The sequence below is a fragment of the Notolepis coatsorum genome, assembly GCF_963971535.1.
Source record: "Notolepis coatsorum genome assembly, chromosome: 5".
In the NCBI taxonomy this organism is placed as follows: Eukaryota; Metazoa; Chordata; class Actinopteri; order Aulopiformes; family Paralepididae; genus Notolepis; species Notolepis coatsorum.
The window spans coordinates 24,349,356-24,368,027 of NC_140169.1; the positions used below are offsets into that span (position 1 = coordinate 24,349,356).

Sequence of the window (18,672 nt, forward strand, 5' to 3'; positions counted from 1 at the left end):
ATGCAGCGCCGCCAGGGCATGTTGAAGAGCCGCTGTTGCCTCTTGCTCGGTGAACTGAGGGTGCTCCTTTTCGGGCCGCCGGCACCATCGACACCGCTGCCTCCACTGACCCCCATGAATGGACAAGCGACGGACAGTCATGAGACAGGCGGGAACAACAACGTCCTTTCAGGCGACGGCGTGCCTGACAACAACAACACCTTAGTGCGGGGCCATCTGCACACAGGTGACTGGAGTCACTGGACTACCCCACCCGCAGGAGGAGCCACGGGGCCGGGGGCAGACAGCCAGGTGGCGAGCTGGGTTGATGCGGCAGAGCTGTCGGCGGCACTGCGAGGCTGCAGCACCTCCACCGACGACTGCTCAAAGGGCAAGCTGGAGGAGCGATTCTCACTCATCAGCTACACCGATAGCGGCTTCAGGACGCCTGTGTGCAGGATCTGTTTCCAGGGACCAGAACATGTAAGTCAAATGGAGTATTATTCACATGCTACTGAATTTTAAAGAAACAAAATAGCCAATAGTCAAAAGGGCAGGTGAATATCTTAGTGTAGTGATCTAGTCAGTTTGTGGCATATGGCAATGAGTTAATCTAAAAAGAAAAGCTATACACATGGAGTGCTGCATAATGTATTCAAGTCAAGTTATCAGACGTTGCTCCTTGGGCTCCTGGTATCAGGCATTCTGCCGTCAGGTTTCTTCCCCTGTAGAGAGAGTCCCTATCTCTCGTTAGGATAACCATACTACTGCTGGACTGCATGTGCTCTCAGCAGACTTCCACTGCATCCTGTCATCAGTTTGTGAGCCATGAAAAGACGGCTACCAGTGGGAGGGTAATACATTAATAATAATAATAATAATAATAATAATAATAATAATAATAATAATAATAATAATAATAATAATAATAAAATGGCAACCCCCCCCCCCCCCCCCCAGCTGACAAGTGTGGAAGATACACACAAATACCATAACATATCATTACAGCCCGCACACTGATTCATGGATACAATTCACATAGAAGCAATTACATGCATGAGAAATCAAATAATGCATTTCACTCACCGGCTGAAAACAATAGGAATGAAGGAACGGCCCATATCTGTTGGATATATTTAGTGATTTGCAGTCACATTAGTCACCGCTGCCGTTGAAAGCGTATTGGCAGGTATGTCACACTTCATGAATCAGGGAGAAAATCTAAAGGAAAAAGAAAAGTAAGAAGAAGAAGATGGCTGAGGTGTGAGGATAGATGAGATTAAATGATAACAGAATAGCAGATACTTATGGATCTACAGCCATATTAGTCACAGCGCTCATCTGAGCCTAGGAGACCACAATGAGGAATATGTCACACTTCATTAATAGATTGGGAGAGGGAATTTATCGAAAGATATGAAAGAATATAGCTAAGGTGTTGTACGTCATATGGAGAATCTCCTTCAGCGTATGGTGTGTTGTCCTTTTTGTCCAAACTATTTCTCAACAACCTGACCTTTCATACACTTTATTTTCTCCCCTCCCAATTTCGTATTATCCAATTCTACCCTCCCCTGTCTCGAACGCTGTTAGGCCATGCCTCCCACTGGTCGGCTGCAATGTGGACCAAGCCTTGCATCACGTGTCCCCTCCGGTACACGAGGAGGCAGCTGTCGCATCTTTTCACCTGTACAGCGCGATCTCTCAGTGGCGAGTAACGCGTGGGAGGCTCACACTGCCCCCGTTGCTTCCTGATTCTGCTGTACAGGTGCACCAACCGACCTGTAGGAGTCGCCGTCCACAACGTCCGATCCCCACCCACCGGCTTTCCCACCCCCTAATACTGCCAATTGTATTAGTATGAACAACCAGCCAAGCCGGAAGCAACGCCGAGAGTTGGGCTCGAACCCAGCCTCTCCTGCGTTAGTGGCGAGCGCCTTGCCCACTGCGCCACTTAGCCGCCCCACTTCATACACTTTTGTATAATGTCTTTACATTTCACAGACTAATTACTCAACTCAAGCGGCGAACTTGAGCATCATTCCACCCCTGATCTCACACGTTCCAGTCATTAACTGCCACGGGATCTAGTTATGAGATTGGAAACGCAGGGCTTCAGATCTGTGTTATTTCAAAAGCTCCACAGATAGGCAGCAGCCCCTGCAATGCATCCAAAGTACAGGCGGCCTCTGAGATTTACGCTATTTTCCAGCTCCTCCTGCCTCGTTGAGATGTTGCAGATACTTAATAGCACTTGATTTCATGCCATCTTTTCATTACGCATTTCTCCATCTAATTGCCGCCATTCCCTCTGCTTGTTGGCCTGGATGAGGTCCAGATATGGATCTTTCTGAGGTGTAAGATGGGTAACGGGTCGTTCCAAAAAGGAGAGACGAGCAGAGTGTTTCTCTACGTGTAACCGTGTGATGGAGGCAACAGGGACATTACTTATCATCGGTTCCCTCTTAGCCTCCAGGACATCATGTAGACCAAGACAGCCAGTATCTGATCTGACAACCCACCTCCAACCTCCCTGGGGCTGTGATATTCAAGATAATGTGATGGCGAAGGAAGGGATGGACGAGGCACAGTGTTCCTTAAAGGGCCACTTCACCAAGAGAAAAAAAAAGAAAAAACAATACTGATATATTTTGCACATAATCCCACTACCTCTAAACAGTTTTGCACTGTTTAGTGCAATGATAAGATAAGGAAATGATAATGAAATGATAAGGTAGCAGTCCGTATAAGACAAGGAATTGCTTTTTTTCTTCTTTTTTTTTCATCAGTTCATGGAGCTGTAATTAACACAACTCAAGGATCTAATGTCTCCTATGACATCACAAGTGGCCATATTCAAACTCAATTACTCCCATTAGACTAAATGAACAGTGCAAAACTGTGAGTTTTTAAACATGTGTGTGTCATAATCTGAACTATCTGGACACAGACAATACTCTGCCATCCTCTGGCGCTCTGTTTGCGGTACTGCAGGAGTGCCTACTCTGGAGATTATTGAATGTGTGTATTAATGTGTTCCCCTTGTATTTGTTATCGGTCCTGTGTGCTCCCCAGTATGTTCAGATGTCTGCCTATTAGTCTAGTGTCCTTGTATTCATTGTATTATGTGTCCCTATTATCCCTGTTATTGTTAGTGTCTAGTCTTGTCCCCTCTGTGTATTCATGTTCCTGTGTGTATCCATATTCATGTTCCTCTCTTCCCCAGCTGTTCCTGTTTAGTAATCAGTGTGATTAGTCTTCCTATATATTCTGTGCTGTCCTGTTACTTCCCTGTCGGTTTGTAAACGTATCGTGTGTCGTCCGTTGTTGTCAGAAGATTATTATACCATTGTGGTTGTGATTCAGCACCCTTCCGTGTTGTCTCTAATTCGTACCCTTTGTTATATAATCATTATCTGCCAGCTTAGGCTGTGGTACTCGTCTTTATTGTTTTGTTGTTGTAGTTGTACTCCAAAGAAGTGAAGTAAAGCCTCTTCTCAACTACACCCCGCTTGTGTCCTGCCTCTCTCTCATTCCTGTATTGCGCCTGGGTCCACACACCAACAACCAGATTCTTACAGAACAAACCGACCCTAAGATTGGACCCAGCAAGCAGGACAAGGGAGAACTGGCACAACCTCCTCCACCGGCCCCACTTCCAGCGCGACCGCTGCGGCCAGCGCTGTCTCTACCTCAGAATGACACAACCAGACCTGGATTCAGCGGACTACGGGAGAGACCAAGCGAACGACGTATTGCTCACCATGGAGCGCTTCTTCCAGGGAGATTTCTGCTCTTCATCCACGTGGGAAAGGATGCAGCTACACGCGCTGCTCTCCGGCTCTGGTCCCCTGCTCCCAACGAAGCCACGGCTACCAGCACGCCTTCCTCCACAAGTAAGGCCTCTACTGCCACCGCAGCAGTTAGCGTTGGTCCCGCAGCCTTCACTGCCCAGGCCGTTAGCCCAGCCGTTAGCATAGCCGTTAGCCTCCCCAGCTGGTACTGCTAACCCCGGCTCCGTTAACCCAGTCCATGCTACTAGCACAGCCGTTAGCCTAGCTTCCACAGCTAGTGCTGCTAGCGTAGCTCGCGCTGTGCGTAGGTCTCGGAGAGCTGGTAGTGCTAGAAAGGCTAGCTTAGCCCCACCTGCCAGACCACCGGTGGTTAGCACCTCAGCTAGTCCTACTAGCATAGGCCCATGCGGTCCTCACTGCCCCGGCAACTAGCACAAGCCCAGTAGCTAGTACTGTCCCGGTAGCAGTTAGCACCTCAGCTAGTCCTACTAGAATAGGCCCCGCGGTCCTCACTGCCCCGGCAACTAGCACAAGCCCAGTAGCTAGTACTGTCCCGGTAGCAGTTAGCACCTCAGCTAGTCCTACTAGCATAGGCCCTGCGGCCCTCACTGCCCCGGCAGCTAGCACAAGCCCAGTAGCTAGTACTGTCCCTGTAGCAGTTAGCACCTCAGCTAGTCCCACTAGCATAGGCCCCGTGGCCCTCACTGCCCCGGCAGCTAGCACAAGCCCAGTAGCTAGTACGGCCCCTGTAGCAGTTAGCACCACAGCTAGTCTTACTAGCATAGGCCCCGCAGCCCTCACTGCCCCGGCAGCTAGCACAAGCCCAGTAACTAGTACTGTCTCTGTAGCAGTTAGCACCTCAGCTAGTCCTACTAGCATAGGCCCCGCGGCCCTCACTGCCCCAGCAGCTAGCACAAGCCTGGTAGCTAGTACTGCTCCTGTAGCAGTTAGCACCTCAGCTAGTCCTACTAGCATAGGCCCCGCGGCCCTCACTGCCCCAGCAGCTAGCACAAGCCCAGTAGCTAGTACTGCTTCTGCAGCAGTTAGCCTAGGCTCCGCAGCCTTCACTGCCCAGGCTGTTAACACTGCCCAGACAGCCAGCTCAGGCCCTATAGCTAACAAGGCCTCTGATGCTGGGACCGCCCCATCGGCCGGCAAGGCCCCTGTGGTTAGCTTAGCTCCTGTAGCCAATGTAGCTTTGGCAGCTACCCCCTTAGCTCTCTCAACAGACACGGGCCCCATAGCTAACAACGCCTCCGATGCTGGGACCGCCTCGTCGGCCGGAAAGGCCCCTGTGGTTAGCCTAGCTCCCGTAGCTTGCACTGCTAGCAGAACCTCTGCCCCCACAGCTAAGTCAAGGTTCTATTCTGTTAGGAGGATCAGGGTAGGCTTGTTCTCTACCACTAGCTTACTCCCTCCTGCTACTGCTAGCGAGGCTTATGCAACTGGCAGAACATTTGGTGATAGAGCAGCCTCTGCAGTAGCTACCTACCTAGCTGCCCTCGCGTGCACAGGCCCTATAGCTAACGTAGCCTCAGATGCTGGGACCGCCCCTTCGGCCGGCATGGCCTCCGTGGTTAGTACAGCCCCTGCCGCTAGTGTAGCCTTGGTAGCTACCACCTCAGTCCAGTCCGCTAGAGCCCCGCCTGCTAGCGTAGCACGCACTTCTAGCAGGTCTCAGAAGGCTAGCAAAGCTAAGAAGACTAGCATAGTCCCTCCTGCTAGTGTGGTATCTACAGCTAGCACCTTAGCCCTTCCTGCTAGTGTAGCATCTACAGCTAGCACATCCCCCACTGCTAGCAGACTCTCTGCAGCTAGTACTGCTCCTGCACTTAGCTCAGCCCCTGCTAGTGTACTCCAGGTTGCCTATGTAGCCTCTACCACCAGCATGTCTCCCACTGCTAGGACTGCCCCTTCAGCTAGCAAGGTCAGTTTCCCCACTGCTAGGACTGCCCCTTCAGCTAGCAAGGTCAGTCTCCCCGCTGCTAGGACTGCCTCTTCAGCTAGCAAGGTCAGTTTCGCCACTGCTAGGACTGCCCCTTCAGCTAGCAAGGTCAGTTTCCCCACTGCTAGGACTGCCCCTTCAGCTAGCAAGGTCAGTCTCCCCGCTGCTAGGACTGCCCCTTCAGCTAGCAAGGTCAGTTTCCCGGGAGCCGCCCCGTCGGCTAACCCCTCTGTCTCGTCCGCTAGAGCCCCTGCTGCTAGCCACCTAGTCCTGTCCGCTAGAGTCCCTACTGCTAGCGCCTTAGCCCCGCCTGCTGGTGTAACCCTAGCAGCTAGCACAGGCCCGGCAGCTAGCATATCCCAGGTAGCTAACCCAGTTTCTACTGCCAGTTTAGCCCCTGTTAGGGCAACTCTAGCTGTCCCTGTTCCTCCTCCGGCTCCTGGGGAGACCCTGACGTCTGGTCCGGGTCGTGCTCCTGTCCCCGGGGAGTCTCCTGCCTCCAGCTCCTCGTCTGGTCCAGCCCGGCGCCATGGTCCACGCCGTGGTCTACGCCGTGGTCTGCACCGAGGTCGATCTGCACCTGGAGAGTCGTCTGGTCCAGCCCTACGCCGTGGTCAACGCCGAGGTATGCACCGAGGTCGATCTGCACCTGGAGAGTCGTCTGGTCCAGCCCTACGCCGTGGTCAACGCCGAGGTCTGCACCGAGGTCGATCTGCACCTGGAGAGTCGTCTGGTCCAGCCCTGCGCCGTGGTCAACGCCGAGGTCTGCACCGAGGTCGATCTGCACCTGGAGAGTCGTCTGGTCCAGTCCTGCGCCGTGGTCTACGCCGTGGTCGACGCTGTGGTCAACGCCGAGGTCTGCACCAAGGTCAACGCCGGGAGGGGCTCCCATCCGGGGTCCCGCGCCCGGTCCCAAGATCTCCACCTGGAGTGGTCCCCGTCCGGGGTCCTGATCTGGGGTCGTCGCCTCCGCCCTTCATCTCCGGGCCCCCTTGTTCGGTCCCGGGGTCTGCGCCTGGAGTGTTCCCCGTCCGGGGTCCTGCTCTGGAGTTGTTGCCCTCGCCCCTTTGTTCCGGGCCTCCTCACCGGGCCCCTGTCCCTGTCTCCAGCCCCCCTCACCGGGCTCCTGTCCCCGTCTCCAGTCCCCCTCACCGGGCCCCTGTCCCCGTCTTCGGCCTCCCTCACCGGTCCTCTGTACCCGTCTCCAGCCCCCCTCTCCGGGCATCTGTCCCCGTCTCCAGTCCCCCTCACCGGGCCCCTGTCCCTGTCTCCAGCCTCCCTCACCGGGCCTCTGTCCCCATCTCCAGCCCCCCTCTCCGGGCCTCTGTCCCCATCTCCAGTCCCCCTCACCGGGCCCCTGTCCCTGTCTCCAGCCTCCCTCACCGGGCCTCTGTCCCCGTCTCCAGCCCCCCTCTCCGGTCCTCTGTCCCCGTCTCCAGCCTCCCTCACCGGGCCCCTGTCCCCGTCTCCAGCCCCCCTCACCGGGCCCCTGTCCCCGTCTCCAGCCGCCCTCACCGGTCCTCTGTCCCCGTCTCCAGCCCCCCTCTCCGGGCCCCTGTCCCCGTCTCCAGTCCCCCTCACCGGGCCCCTGTCCCCGTCTCCGGCCTCCCTCACCAGTCCTCTGTCCCCGTCTCCAGCCCCCCTCTCCGGGCCTCTGTCCCCGTCTCCAGTCCCCCTCACCGGGCCTCTGTCCCCATCTCCAGCCCCCCTCTCCGGGCCTCTGTCCCCGTCTCCAGTCCCCCTCACCGGGCCCCTGTCCCTGTCTCCAGCCTCCCTCACCGGGCCTCTGTCCCCGTCTCCAGCCCCCCTCTCCAGTCCTCTGTCCCCGTCTCCAGCCTCCCTCACCGGGCCCCTGTCCCCGTCTCCAGCCCCCCTCACCGGGCCCCTGTCCCCGTCTCCAGCCCCCCTCACCGGTCCTCTGTCCCCGTCTTCAGCCCCCCTCTCCGGGCCTCTGTCCCTGTTTCTAGCCCGCCTCTCCGGGCCTCTGTCTCTGTCCCCCTCTCCAGTGCCCCTGGTCCCGTGTCCTGTGCGCCCTTTTCCGGGCTCCCCTCTGGTCCTGTTCCCCGGCCCCCCGGCTCCAGTTTTCCGTGTCCTCGTCCCCAGTTTTTTCCGGGGTCTCTGCCCTTCGCCCTGCCTGTCTCTGGACGGTCTTATGGGTCGTCTGGGAGCCTCCCCTTCAGGGGGGGGTACTGTCATAATCTGAACTATCTGGACACAGACAATACTCTGCCACCCTCTGGCGCTCTGTTTGCGGTACTGCAGGAGTGCCTACTCTGGAGATTATTGAATGTGTGTATTAATGTGTTCCCCTTGTATTTGTTATCGGCCCTGTGTGCTCCCCAGTATGTTCAGATGTCTGCCTATTAGTCTAGTGTCCTTGTATTCATTGTATTATGTGTCCCTATTATCCCTGTTATTGTTAGTGTCTAGTCTTGTCCCCTCTGTGTATTCATGTTCCTGTGTGTATCCATATTCATGTTCCTCTCTTCCCCAGCTGTTCCTGTTTAGTAATCAGTGTGATTAGTCTTCCTATATATTCTGTGCTGTCCTGTTACTTCCCTGTCGGTTTGTAAACGTATCTTGTGTCGTCCGTTGTTGTCAGAAGATTATTATACCATTGTGGTTGTGATTCAGCACCCTTCCGTGTTGTCTCTAATTCGTACCCTTTGTTATATAATCATTATCTGCCAGCTTAGGCTGTGGTACTCGTCTTTATTGTTTTGTTGTTGTAGTTGTACTCCAAAGAAGTGAAGTAAAGCCTCTTCTCAACTACACCCCGCTTGTGTCCTGCCTCTCTCTCATTCCTGTATTGCGCCTGGGTCCACACACCAACAACCAGATTCTTACAGTGTGAGATTATGTGCAAAATATATTGGCATTGTTTTTTGGTGAAGTGCACCAAAGGCCCACTTGCAGGTTGTATTTTTGTTCAATAAACAATGTGGACTAGGCCAACGGTGACTTTCATGAAGAGGGGAAACAAATTATCGAAATTGACCCAGTTTTAGCGTTTTTATCAAACATTTAGTCCGCCCCAACCACAACCACATATTTTAATCCATGTTTCATAGCGTGCGTGTGTCATCTTAATGATGACGTCACACAAGGTATCAGGGCAGCGAGGGGCGCTGAGAATCACACGCAGGTAGTGGCAGGAAGCAAAGAGCCTTCTTGTTACTACTAGCCGAGGATCTAGTATCTGTTTCACCTAACACTATTGCTCCGTGATCATAGCCATTTATCTCTAAAGCTAACCACTATTTGTAAAAGCCACAACCACGTTACCATATTTGTAAATACTAATGTAAATCATTGTGTCGTTGTACATATTGTGTATATAACGTTAGTAGCTAGCTTGCTAGCCGGCATTCTCGAAACTCCTAACTCCTGTGTATACCTTTGTCCTCACAAACAAAGTATTCTGCCAGGGAACTTATGGACACGACAGTAGTAGTAGTAGTTATAAGGTGTTTGAGCTTGTAACGTTAACGTTAGTTAGCTATCGTGGTAGCCCGTTTCGTGACTGTGATGCACCGAGTGCATCAGTCACGAAAGGGGCTACTATCGTGCTATCAACATGCCGTGACGTGTAGCTTGCTAGCCGGCATGATGCGTGCAGTGCTTTGCCCCACAGGTCTGAGAAGAGGACCTGCACATTTTACTCGTTCCCGAAACTCTTCTACATGCCCCGATATAAAATGGTTTCACGACAGTAGACATAATGCTACGTAATAGCATTTAGCGGGGTAACGTTAACGTTAGCTAGCTAGCTTGGTACTATGACCCGTGACGGGGATAAGGCGACAGCCAATAGCGCTGCTGTACTGAACAACAGGCTGCCTAGTGGTAAATATAGTTCTTTTTTTACGACATTAAAAACCTTATAACTACCTTTGTTTCAACCAAAAATGCAGTAGTAGAGGTCCATCAAAGTCTCTCCGACGATTAAACCCATTTTCGTCTTGTAAGGCGTCCATTTGGATCAAGGAAATGGCTTTCTGCACTCGTCAAACTCCATTGTAGTGGATGAGAAGTAGGGAAAAGTTACCTTCAGTGACGTCACGGCACTGATAGCGTCTGATAAGCTTTTTGATTGGCTCCATACATGTTATTCGTGCGTGGACATTTTTAACCCTTTCTGAGTGGAATTCCCGGCGTCGAATGGGGAAAAAAAATAATGAAATTAGATACCAATGATGTAAACTACCCATAATTGAAGAGTAGGGTTTAACCTGCAAGTGGCACTTTAAGTGGCCTCGCTAGTCAAGGGCCTATGATTGAAGACATGATTGTATTCTGTTTAAGTATACTGCCACCAAGTAGATTGCTTTTTCAGAAGTAGGCTAATGTATATAATATTGGTAAATCAATTGTAGTGTGTCTTTGTACAATGTGATGGAGGTTGTTTGTTATTGATTCACACTTTTCAGTCACTCAATTGTTTCAAGGCAGACCACTACTTTTGGACTTAATCTACAAACCAAGACATGGTAAATAATGAAAGGTTGAGTCAATTTCTAATTAAGTGGCACATTGACAACCAAGGGTAAAACCTAATAAATTAATGTCTGTTCTACCTTGAGACCTCTTTCAAACCACGTGCTATTGCCGTACATATAGAGCCTGTCCTACGAGAGCCTAGCCAGCTCAACACCAGACTTAACAGTGATTCACAGGGTCTGAGTTTGTTCTCAAGTTTTATTCAGAAGTGTGCTCTCGCACGACTTAACCTCACCTCAGCCCCATCACTTTTAACTCCATGAGAACAATTCCTCTGCCAAATCTTTTTGTGATCATACAGATCAGTGGGGGTAATAACACTGTACCCCACATCCCTTGAGTTGAGCTAATACCAGGGTAAAGCCATAGAACATTTCCCACTGTTTGAAGGATCCACCCCTGGAATGATATACATTGAGTGCCCTTTGGGGCAGACCTCAATGTATAGCATGCTAAGTATCACTCTCACTTGAGCTGCATGTTAAGAATGTGCAACTCCCTGTCGCTTAGAAAAGGTGCCAGCTTTCACTCCTAAATCATAACACAGATAATGCACTTGCACAGTTAATTTGTCGGAGGGACAATGAGAGCCCTCTGGGGGACATAGTTAGCGACACTCTGGAGCTCTATGCTCTCTGCATTCCATACCATGGAGGGTGGTTCCTCACCCAGTCATCTGTTGGGAACGGGATTTACAAAGTTATACACAGATGGAGCACAATAGAGCGTCGCCTTTGCCGCCATCAGACGGTGGGCAGATCTGTTACCGGGTTACGCACACAATAACAATACTCAACCAGTAGGGGGCGCTCAGGTTACAAATTCATTTGGACTTTTCGTCTCTCCCGACTGGATTTTGTTTGATTTATCAACAAGAAGAGGACTTGCGGTCTCAATTAATATCTATGCATTTCAGCTAGGGATGTCCCGATCGCCTTTTTTTGCTTCCGATCCGATCCCGAGCATGTGATTTTAAATATCTATCGATCCGATCGTTTCCGATCCGATCTTTCACATTAGTAATCAATTTTGACGCATTTGTCAGAAACTGGTGGAGCGAGACAAGCCCATCTGTTGCCTATATCCGGGGCGCGAGCGCGGAGGCGTTTGTTATTACATTCACCCTGAGAAATGTGCTTCTGCTTCATATGAGAAATATTAAAAGTTTCAATATATGTTTGCACATTAGTATACATTCAGTGTTCGACTTACGTAATGGTCCATTCTGGTCTGAAACGCCGACGATCATCCTCAGTCACGTAACGTTATCCTCCAAAAGTTAGTCTGAAAACTTCGCCTCCAGCCGGCTGTCCTCCTTGCAAACATTGCAACTGGCTTGACTTTCTATTTTTAAATGCTTAGTTCCAAACCTCTGACATTAAGTCTAGCTGCTCAAGTCAGTGGATATTAACCGTGTTTCGGGAGCGACGTGTTGTTGTTGTTGTGGTCGAGCCGCGTGTAGCGTGTAGCGTCTAAATTAAAGGGGTGTTTGTTGCAACGGTGAAAATTAAAGGGGAATGTGTTTGTTGTGGAAAATTATTCTGCTCTGTGTGACAATAAATACATTAATGATGATATATTATATGTAATTTAAAACCAAAACTAAGGCCTCCGTATGAGTTTAAGACGTGGACATGGTCATGTTTGTTGAATAAAAATTTTCTTTTTTTGACTGCCGATTTTTATTATTATTTTTTCCCGATCCCCGATACTCTGAAAAGCACGTGATCGACGCCGATTCCGATCACGTGATCGGATCGGGACATCCCTAATTTCAGCAGATCTTAGTTAGAACATGATTCTAAGTAGCGTTGTTGGCCCCCACCGGAATCTATTGGCAGGAGTTATGAAACATTCAATCAGATAACCCAGCGACTGCTCTCCTGTTCAATTACTCTTTCATCAGGGCCATTAACCATTATGGCAACGGCTCCCACAGAATAAGCGATGAGGGGAATGTCCCCCAGCATATGTTTTTATGAAAGGTCATTACAGGTAAATAAATCAGAAATTATATGGGGGGGCCTTCAATATAATTCAGTGATTGAACTTCTCCTACAATGTCTATAATGAACCAGTGTTTCAGATGACGGCGGATAGGACGGCGCTCCAACTCAACATTTTAATAATACGTTTTGGGTAGTGGTGGGACTCGATTAAAAAATGTAATCGAATTAATTCGAGACTTTATAGTTAATTAATCTAAATTAATCACATTTTAATCGCATATCAATATTTGATGCGAAAATGGCAAAATGTTTCAATTCAAATTAGGGATGTCCAATATTATCGGCCGATATCGGCATTAAAATGTGATATCGGAAAATATCGGTATCGGTTTAAAAAAAATATATATGGCAACATTTTGCCATATATATATATATATTTATTTATTTTTTACATTTCTATAACCTTTATTTACCCAGGCAAGCAAGTAAGAACAAATTCTGATTTTATTTATTGTCAAAAGTATGCATAATGTTGTGTTAATTCCACAACAAGAGATATGTAATGTTAATTACCTGAATTATTCCATTTTTTTGGGGGGGGGGGACCCTGCATATATCGGTATCGGTTGATATCGGTATCGGAAATTAAGAGTCAGACAATATCGGTATATCGGTATCGGTAAAAAAGCCAATATCGAGCATCCCTAATTCAAATGGATTTTGGTATACGAGTGAATCAATGAATATACATTATACATACGTTTAAGCAGCAAAATCCTGTATTAGCTACTACACAGACCAACAATGCAATTTTTAACAAAGTGCAGCAATTTTAGGAATAATATATAGCGCAAAGGACCATTTGTAAACTCAAGCACTTTCGAGGTAAAAGTAAAACGCAGTACTTTCAAGTACATTCCAGAACAATTGACCATTGAAAAAAAAATACTTTGATTGATTTCTCTTATTTTTTCAGTATTCTGTATGAACAACCCAGACTAAGAAAAAAGTTATTTGCGATTTATTATACTTTATACATGCACATGCATGAGTCTGGTCTCCTTTGAAAGGTAACATTCTTACACAATAAAGAAAAATCATCATGCGATTAAATGCATAATTTTTTTAAACTTTTAATTCTGTCTGTAGTTAATTAATTGCAATTAATGCGATAAAGTTCCAGCCCTAGTTTTGGGGCAAGACACCCCTTCCTCAGCATGCATTCTGGCAACTCTATACAGCCAGAAAGACCCAGGTGGGGTCAATTATAGACACCCTTGTGCTGGTGAGGGTGTCTATAATTGACCCCACCTGGGTCTTTTTGGTTGTAGAATTGCCAGAATGCATGCTGAGGAAGGGGCGTCTTGCCCCAAACGTCCATGTGGCAATATATTATTAAAAGGTTGAGTTGTAGCACCGTCCTATTCCCCTTTTTATCTTTCAAGAACATGCAATAATGCATAATTAAAGAAAGTGTAGGACCCCCAAATGGGGTCCCTCCGGCAGTGGGATCCGGTGTAGATCTCCGGGCAGACGACACCCCGGTGAGGTGGGCCCGAAAGCAGTCCCAGAGCAGACAAGCAGAGGAGAGACAGGAGGCAGGTGTAGAATCTTGAATTTGAGCACTGCTCCTTTAATTTCGGTGAATGTGGCTCAAAAACAAAGTGAGAGGGCAAAACGTGCTAAATGCCCTACAATTTACAATAAACATATATATTAAAAAAAAAACACATTAGACAAAAAAAGTACATTTCTGACATCTCTGATTCAACATCAACAAATATGTACATGTATATCAAATGAAACAAGTACAACATTTAAAATATCAGAGTTCAAAACGTTTAAGTCTTTGAATGGAATGAAATGTCCTAACTCCAAGGTTTCCTGTAGTTCATTCATTCGATTTGTACGGGGCATAATATCTAAAACCAAGCTGGTGTATCTAAAGCTAGGTGATCCTGTGGCCTAGTACCATATCTGCTGTATTTAAAAGCAATCAAAGAGCAGAGATGTTTAATAAGCATAGCCTTATAAATAAAATGCAATGCATACCCTTTCTCTCTTAAAGAAGGCCATCCCACATTTTCAATGGTGAGTGAGAAATGTATCTCCAGTGGTAAAACGCAGTGCGCTATGATACACAGCATCTAGGGCTTTTAAGGTGGACGGAGAGGCAGGCGCAGGCATGTATATAATTTCACCATAATCAAATACAGACATACTTGTTGATAACGGTTTCATAACTAGCAGCAGCAGAAAAGCACGATTTGTTTCTATACATGAATCCAATTTTTACTTTCAACTTTCTAGAAAAGTGTTGTTGCAGATAAATACTGCTGAGGGGATCATCAAGGGGATATTTATCTGTCAGTGTTGTACGTGCGTGGGTTGTAGCCACCGTTGTTACCACTCTCTCTCTCCCTCACTTTCTCTCGCTCTCTCTCTCTCCCTCACACTCTTTTTCTCTCTCTCTCTTTTGCTCTCGCTTTCTCTCCCTCACTCTTTCTCTCCCTCACTCTCTCTCTCTCCCTCACACTCTATCTCTCGCTCTCTTTCTCTCTCTTTCTCTTCTCTCTCTCTCTTTCTCTCTCTCCCTCACTCTCTATCTCTCTCCCTCACTCTCTCTCTTACTCTCCCTCACACTCTCTCTCTCCCTCACTCTCTCGCTCTCTCTCTCCCTCACTCTCTTTCTCTCTCTCGCTCTCTCTCTGTCCCCATCCTCTATGTAACTGAGGGGTACAATTCCCTGACTGTATTGATAAGTATGGTATCATTAAACCACTACCGTCTTATGTACATTCCTACTGGCCATACAGTACACAGGTATCTAATGATGAACACTTCCCACAATGACTCGGTTCCACACAAAACTGGATTTAAGTATTTATTAGCAGCAATAATAGTACATAATATACTTTACTTTACTTTGGATGCGCTTATAAGGCAAAGGAATGTGCGTAGGCAAATCAATAACGAATGTCCATTCTCATATTACGCAGGAGATAATAATACAACCTGAATCTTAGGAATTATATCTATGGTACTCTGGTAATATAGCGGGAGATACTGGTAGGGTCCCTCCGGTCGTAAGCCAGCAAGGGGAGAGGATTTGTCGGTAGTAGAGTCTGGGTCAACGATGATAAGGAGACTCCAAGTACAGGAGACGGTGCAATAAGATCTTGATCCGCAGACGAATACAGCTGTTCTCCGTAGCATGCAACTCAGCATGGAAGAAAGCTAGCCGGCCTCAGGCTTCTGAGAGGCGGGCTCGACGTGGCTCCTCACAGGGTAAATCCCACACAATTGTGGGTGTCGGCGATTCTCCGCTCCATCAATTACAGGACCAAAAGCAAATATAATCCAGCCGAAAAGGGCTATGCAGTCGTCGGTAGGTTATCCAGTGTACATGATCCACACGGTCCTCGTCTAGGGCCCCTCGGGTGAAAGCGCCATGGTAAGCAGCCCAGCCTGGATAAGCACTCTAGCCGGTACGAGGAAACGTTGGTGATGCTGGTCACTGTAGAACTTTAGCCGCACGATACACTATACACAAATAGACTATTACTGACTTAATAGAATAGGTCGAACTCGACGGTACAGCGTTAAACTCTGATACTTCAGTTATTAATTCGCACGCGGTCTCAATGCTCTATTTGGGGCCAAACAGGCCATACTTCACCGCACGTTGTATCGTGGGTGAGGCTTCAACTTATTGGGTAACTCTACTTCTGTATTCACCTGCGCCGTATTTATACGTTAGGTGAACAAACTAGTACCAGCTTTATTCCTGTCTCATATCCTTGCGCAGAACCATTCATGTCCAGGCAAGTCCCCGGCGGTGACTTTGAACCCGACCTTGGAGGTATGGCAATGGCGCCTGGTGGACCGCTGTCCAATAGGAGAATTAAATATTATGGTCTGTACTAGGCTAAAGGGATATTCCGTGTATATGTACAAGGAATACACAAGGGATATCAAACGATATACAAATATTATGCAATATATATCAATCAATAAATATATATATTCGGTTTAATCTGATCCTTCGTAACAGCCGCCTCCTAATTAGTCCCACCTAATTAGATAAGCAGAGACAGATTAACCGCACTGTCCGCTACTCAATGTCTGTCGGGAGGGTAGGACAGTTCACAAAGTCAGGGGGTCATGGTCGTCATCAATAGTGTCGGGGAGCCTTGGCAACTCTATTAGCCTCGCCACGGGCCGAGTGTATATCCGCCCTTGGACGAGCACTTCTGCTGCTCTGACCTTTCCGTCGGCACCGGTAATCACTTTGCTTACGCGGCCGGCCGGCCACATAGCTCGGGGTAGTGACTGGTCGATAATCATGACGACTGTTCCTTCTGTCAAATTGTCTCTCTCTTTCACCCATTTCTGGCGGGTCTGTAGAGACGGTAGGTAGTGGAGTAGGAAACTGTTCCAAAACTTGTCAGCCAATACTTGACTGTACCTCCACATTCTTCGGCCGTTCGCTTCTTCAGGCCTGTACACTATCTGTGGTAGCGCGGGGTCCAGCCGCCCCATCAAGAGAGTGTTGGGGGTGACTGGATCGACATCTGCTACATCACTTGAGACGTAACCGAGGGGCTTTGAGTTCAATACTCCCTCGATCTCCGTGAGGACTGTCGTTAGGACTTCTTCCGCCACGGTCTGGGCCCCAAGCACGGCGTACAGGGCTGTCTTTATTGAACGTACTTCTCGTTCCCAAGTTCCACCGAAGTGAGGTGCATTCGGGGGATTAAACTGGAAATCAATCTGGTATGGAGCGAGGTGGGTCTTAAGTTCTGGGCCCATAGCTTGGAAGCTCTCTCTCAGCTCTCTTTCTCCGCCTTTGAAGTTTGTCCCGTGATCAGACAATAATATAGACGGTTTCCCTTTCCGCGATGTGAATCTTCGGAAGGCCATAAGGAATGAGTCTGTGCTCATGGTTGGAAGGAGTTCTATGTGCATCGCTCGGGTGGTCATGCATTTGAATACAATACCCCACCGCTTCTCGGTCCCTCTTCCTTTCTTTACATACAGCGGGCCGAAACAGTCCATACTGGTGGAGTGGAAAGGCTTGTCGCCGAGTCGGAGGCGACAGGGGGGTAGGTCAGCCATCCGGGGTATACTGGGCTGTGCTCGCCATTTACGACAGTCTAGACAAGTCCGCTGGAAACGTCGTACTGCTTCTCTCCCTTGCAGTATCCAATAACGACGTCTGATCTCCGCGAAGACTCTCTCTGCCCCGGCGTGATGCACGTCCTCGTCGTATTTCTTTATGATAAGCTCTGTGACCTTGTGTCGGCTGTTTAAGACTATCGGGTACTTGACGTCATCCGGTAAGTCTGGAGCTCTCCTCAGACGACCACCCACTCTGATGAGATTATGGGCGTCGCTCTCGGGGGCTAGGTGGAGCAATCTGCTGTCTGACGGGACGGGCTTTGCTCCCTGTAGACAGTCTAGCTCGTCGGGGAACGAGTCTCTCTGGGCTCGCTGTAGGAGAAGAAGTTCTGCTTCTTCGTAGTTAGCTGCAGTAATGTCAGTAGTGGGCTGAACCTCTGGGTGGTGCCACAGGAATGTCTTTAGCTGCGCACTCTCAAGGGTGAGGCAGTCGTCTATGTTGGGTTCTGTGGGGACGAGTGTGTGTGTCAACCCACATAACATAGATTTCTTGTTCTCTGCCTCCTCTTTACTCGCCTCCCGTGGGGTGGGTGTAGGCCACTCTTCTTCCGGGAGCTTGAGGAACTCTGGCCCGTCACTATATAGATTGTGACGGGTGAGGTCATCCAGGGACATTCCCCGGGTGATGACGTCAGCTGGGTTATGTTTTGTGTCTACATACCTCCAGCTTGCTGCTTCTGTTAAATCTTGGATCTCTGTGATTCTGACTCCCACGAAGACCTTGTATCTACACGAATCAGACCGGATCCATGTGAGTACGGTCGTGGAGTCTGACCACAAGATTGTTCTCTGCACCGGGATGGTGAGTTCACGTTGGATTAACGTGGCGAGTTGCGCTCCTGCTAGGGCTGCGCAGAGCTCTAGACGCGGGATAGATTGTTGCTTGCGTGGGGCTATTCTTGAGCGAGCCAGGATGAAAGCAGTATGTATTTCTCCTCCCTCCTCTCGGGCACGCAAGTAGGCCACCGAACCGTAGGCTACTTCGGAGGCGTCGCTGAAGACGTGCAGGTCCATCTGGCACGTCTCCGGCCTCACTGTGGGTGGGAATTAGCTGCGGCGTATGTTGACACCTGGGAGTGAGCTGAGTTCTGTCTCCCACTCTCTCCATCTGGAGGCAAGGTGTTCGGGTATGGGGTCGTCCCAGCCCTGGTCCTTGTCCCATAACGCTCTTACAATCATCTTTGCCCTGGTGGTGTAAGGTAGAATACATCCCAACGGGTCATATTGTCTGGCGAGTGTTCTGTATACACTCCGTCTTGTGGTCGGTAGTGCAGTCGACCTTCCCTGCTCCTTGGTCAGGGGTGTGTGTTTATAATGGAGCGAG

At 49.1% G+C, this 18,672-nt stretch overlaps 1 protein-coding gene across 1 annotated transcript in view; it reads left to right on the plus strand.

The window, feature by feature from the left end:
* LOC311228709 (E3 ubiquitin-protein ligase MARCHF4-like) overlaps positions 1 to 18,672 on the plus strand; it is a gene marked incomplete at both ends in the record, with an annotated part of 85,025 nt that continues 66,353 nt past the window's right edge. Inside the window, one exon of the mRNA XM_084314646.1 lies at positions 1 to 462. Within this exon, the coding sequence (XP_084170772.1) occupies positions 1 to 462 (462 nt within the window). The remainder of the gene's footprint in view (positions 463 to 18,672) is intronic.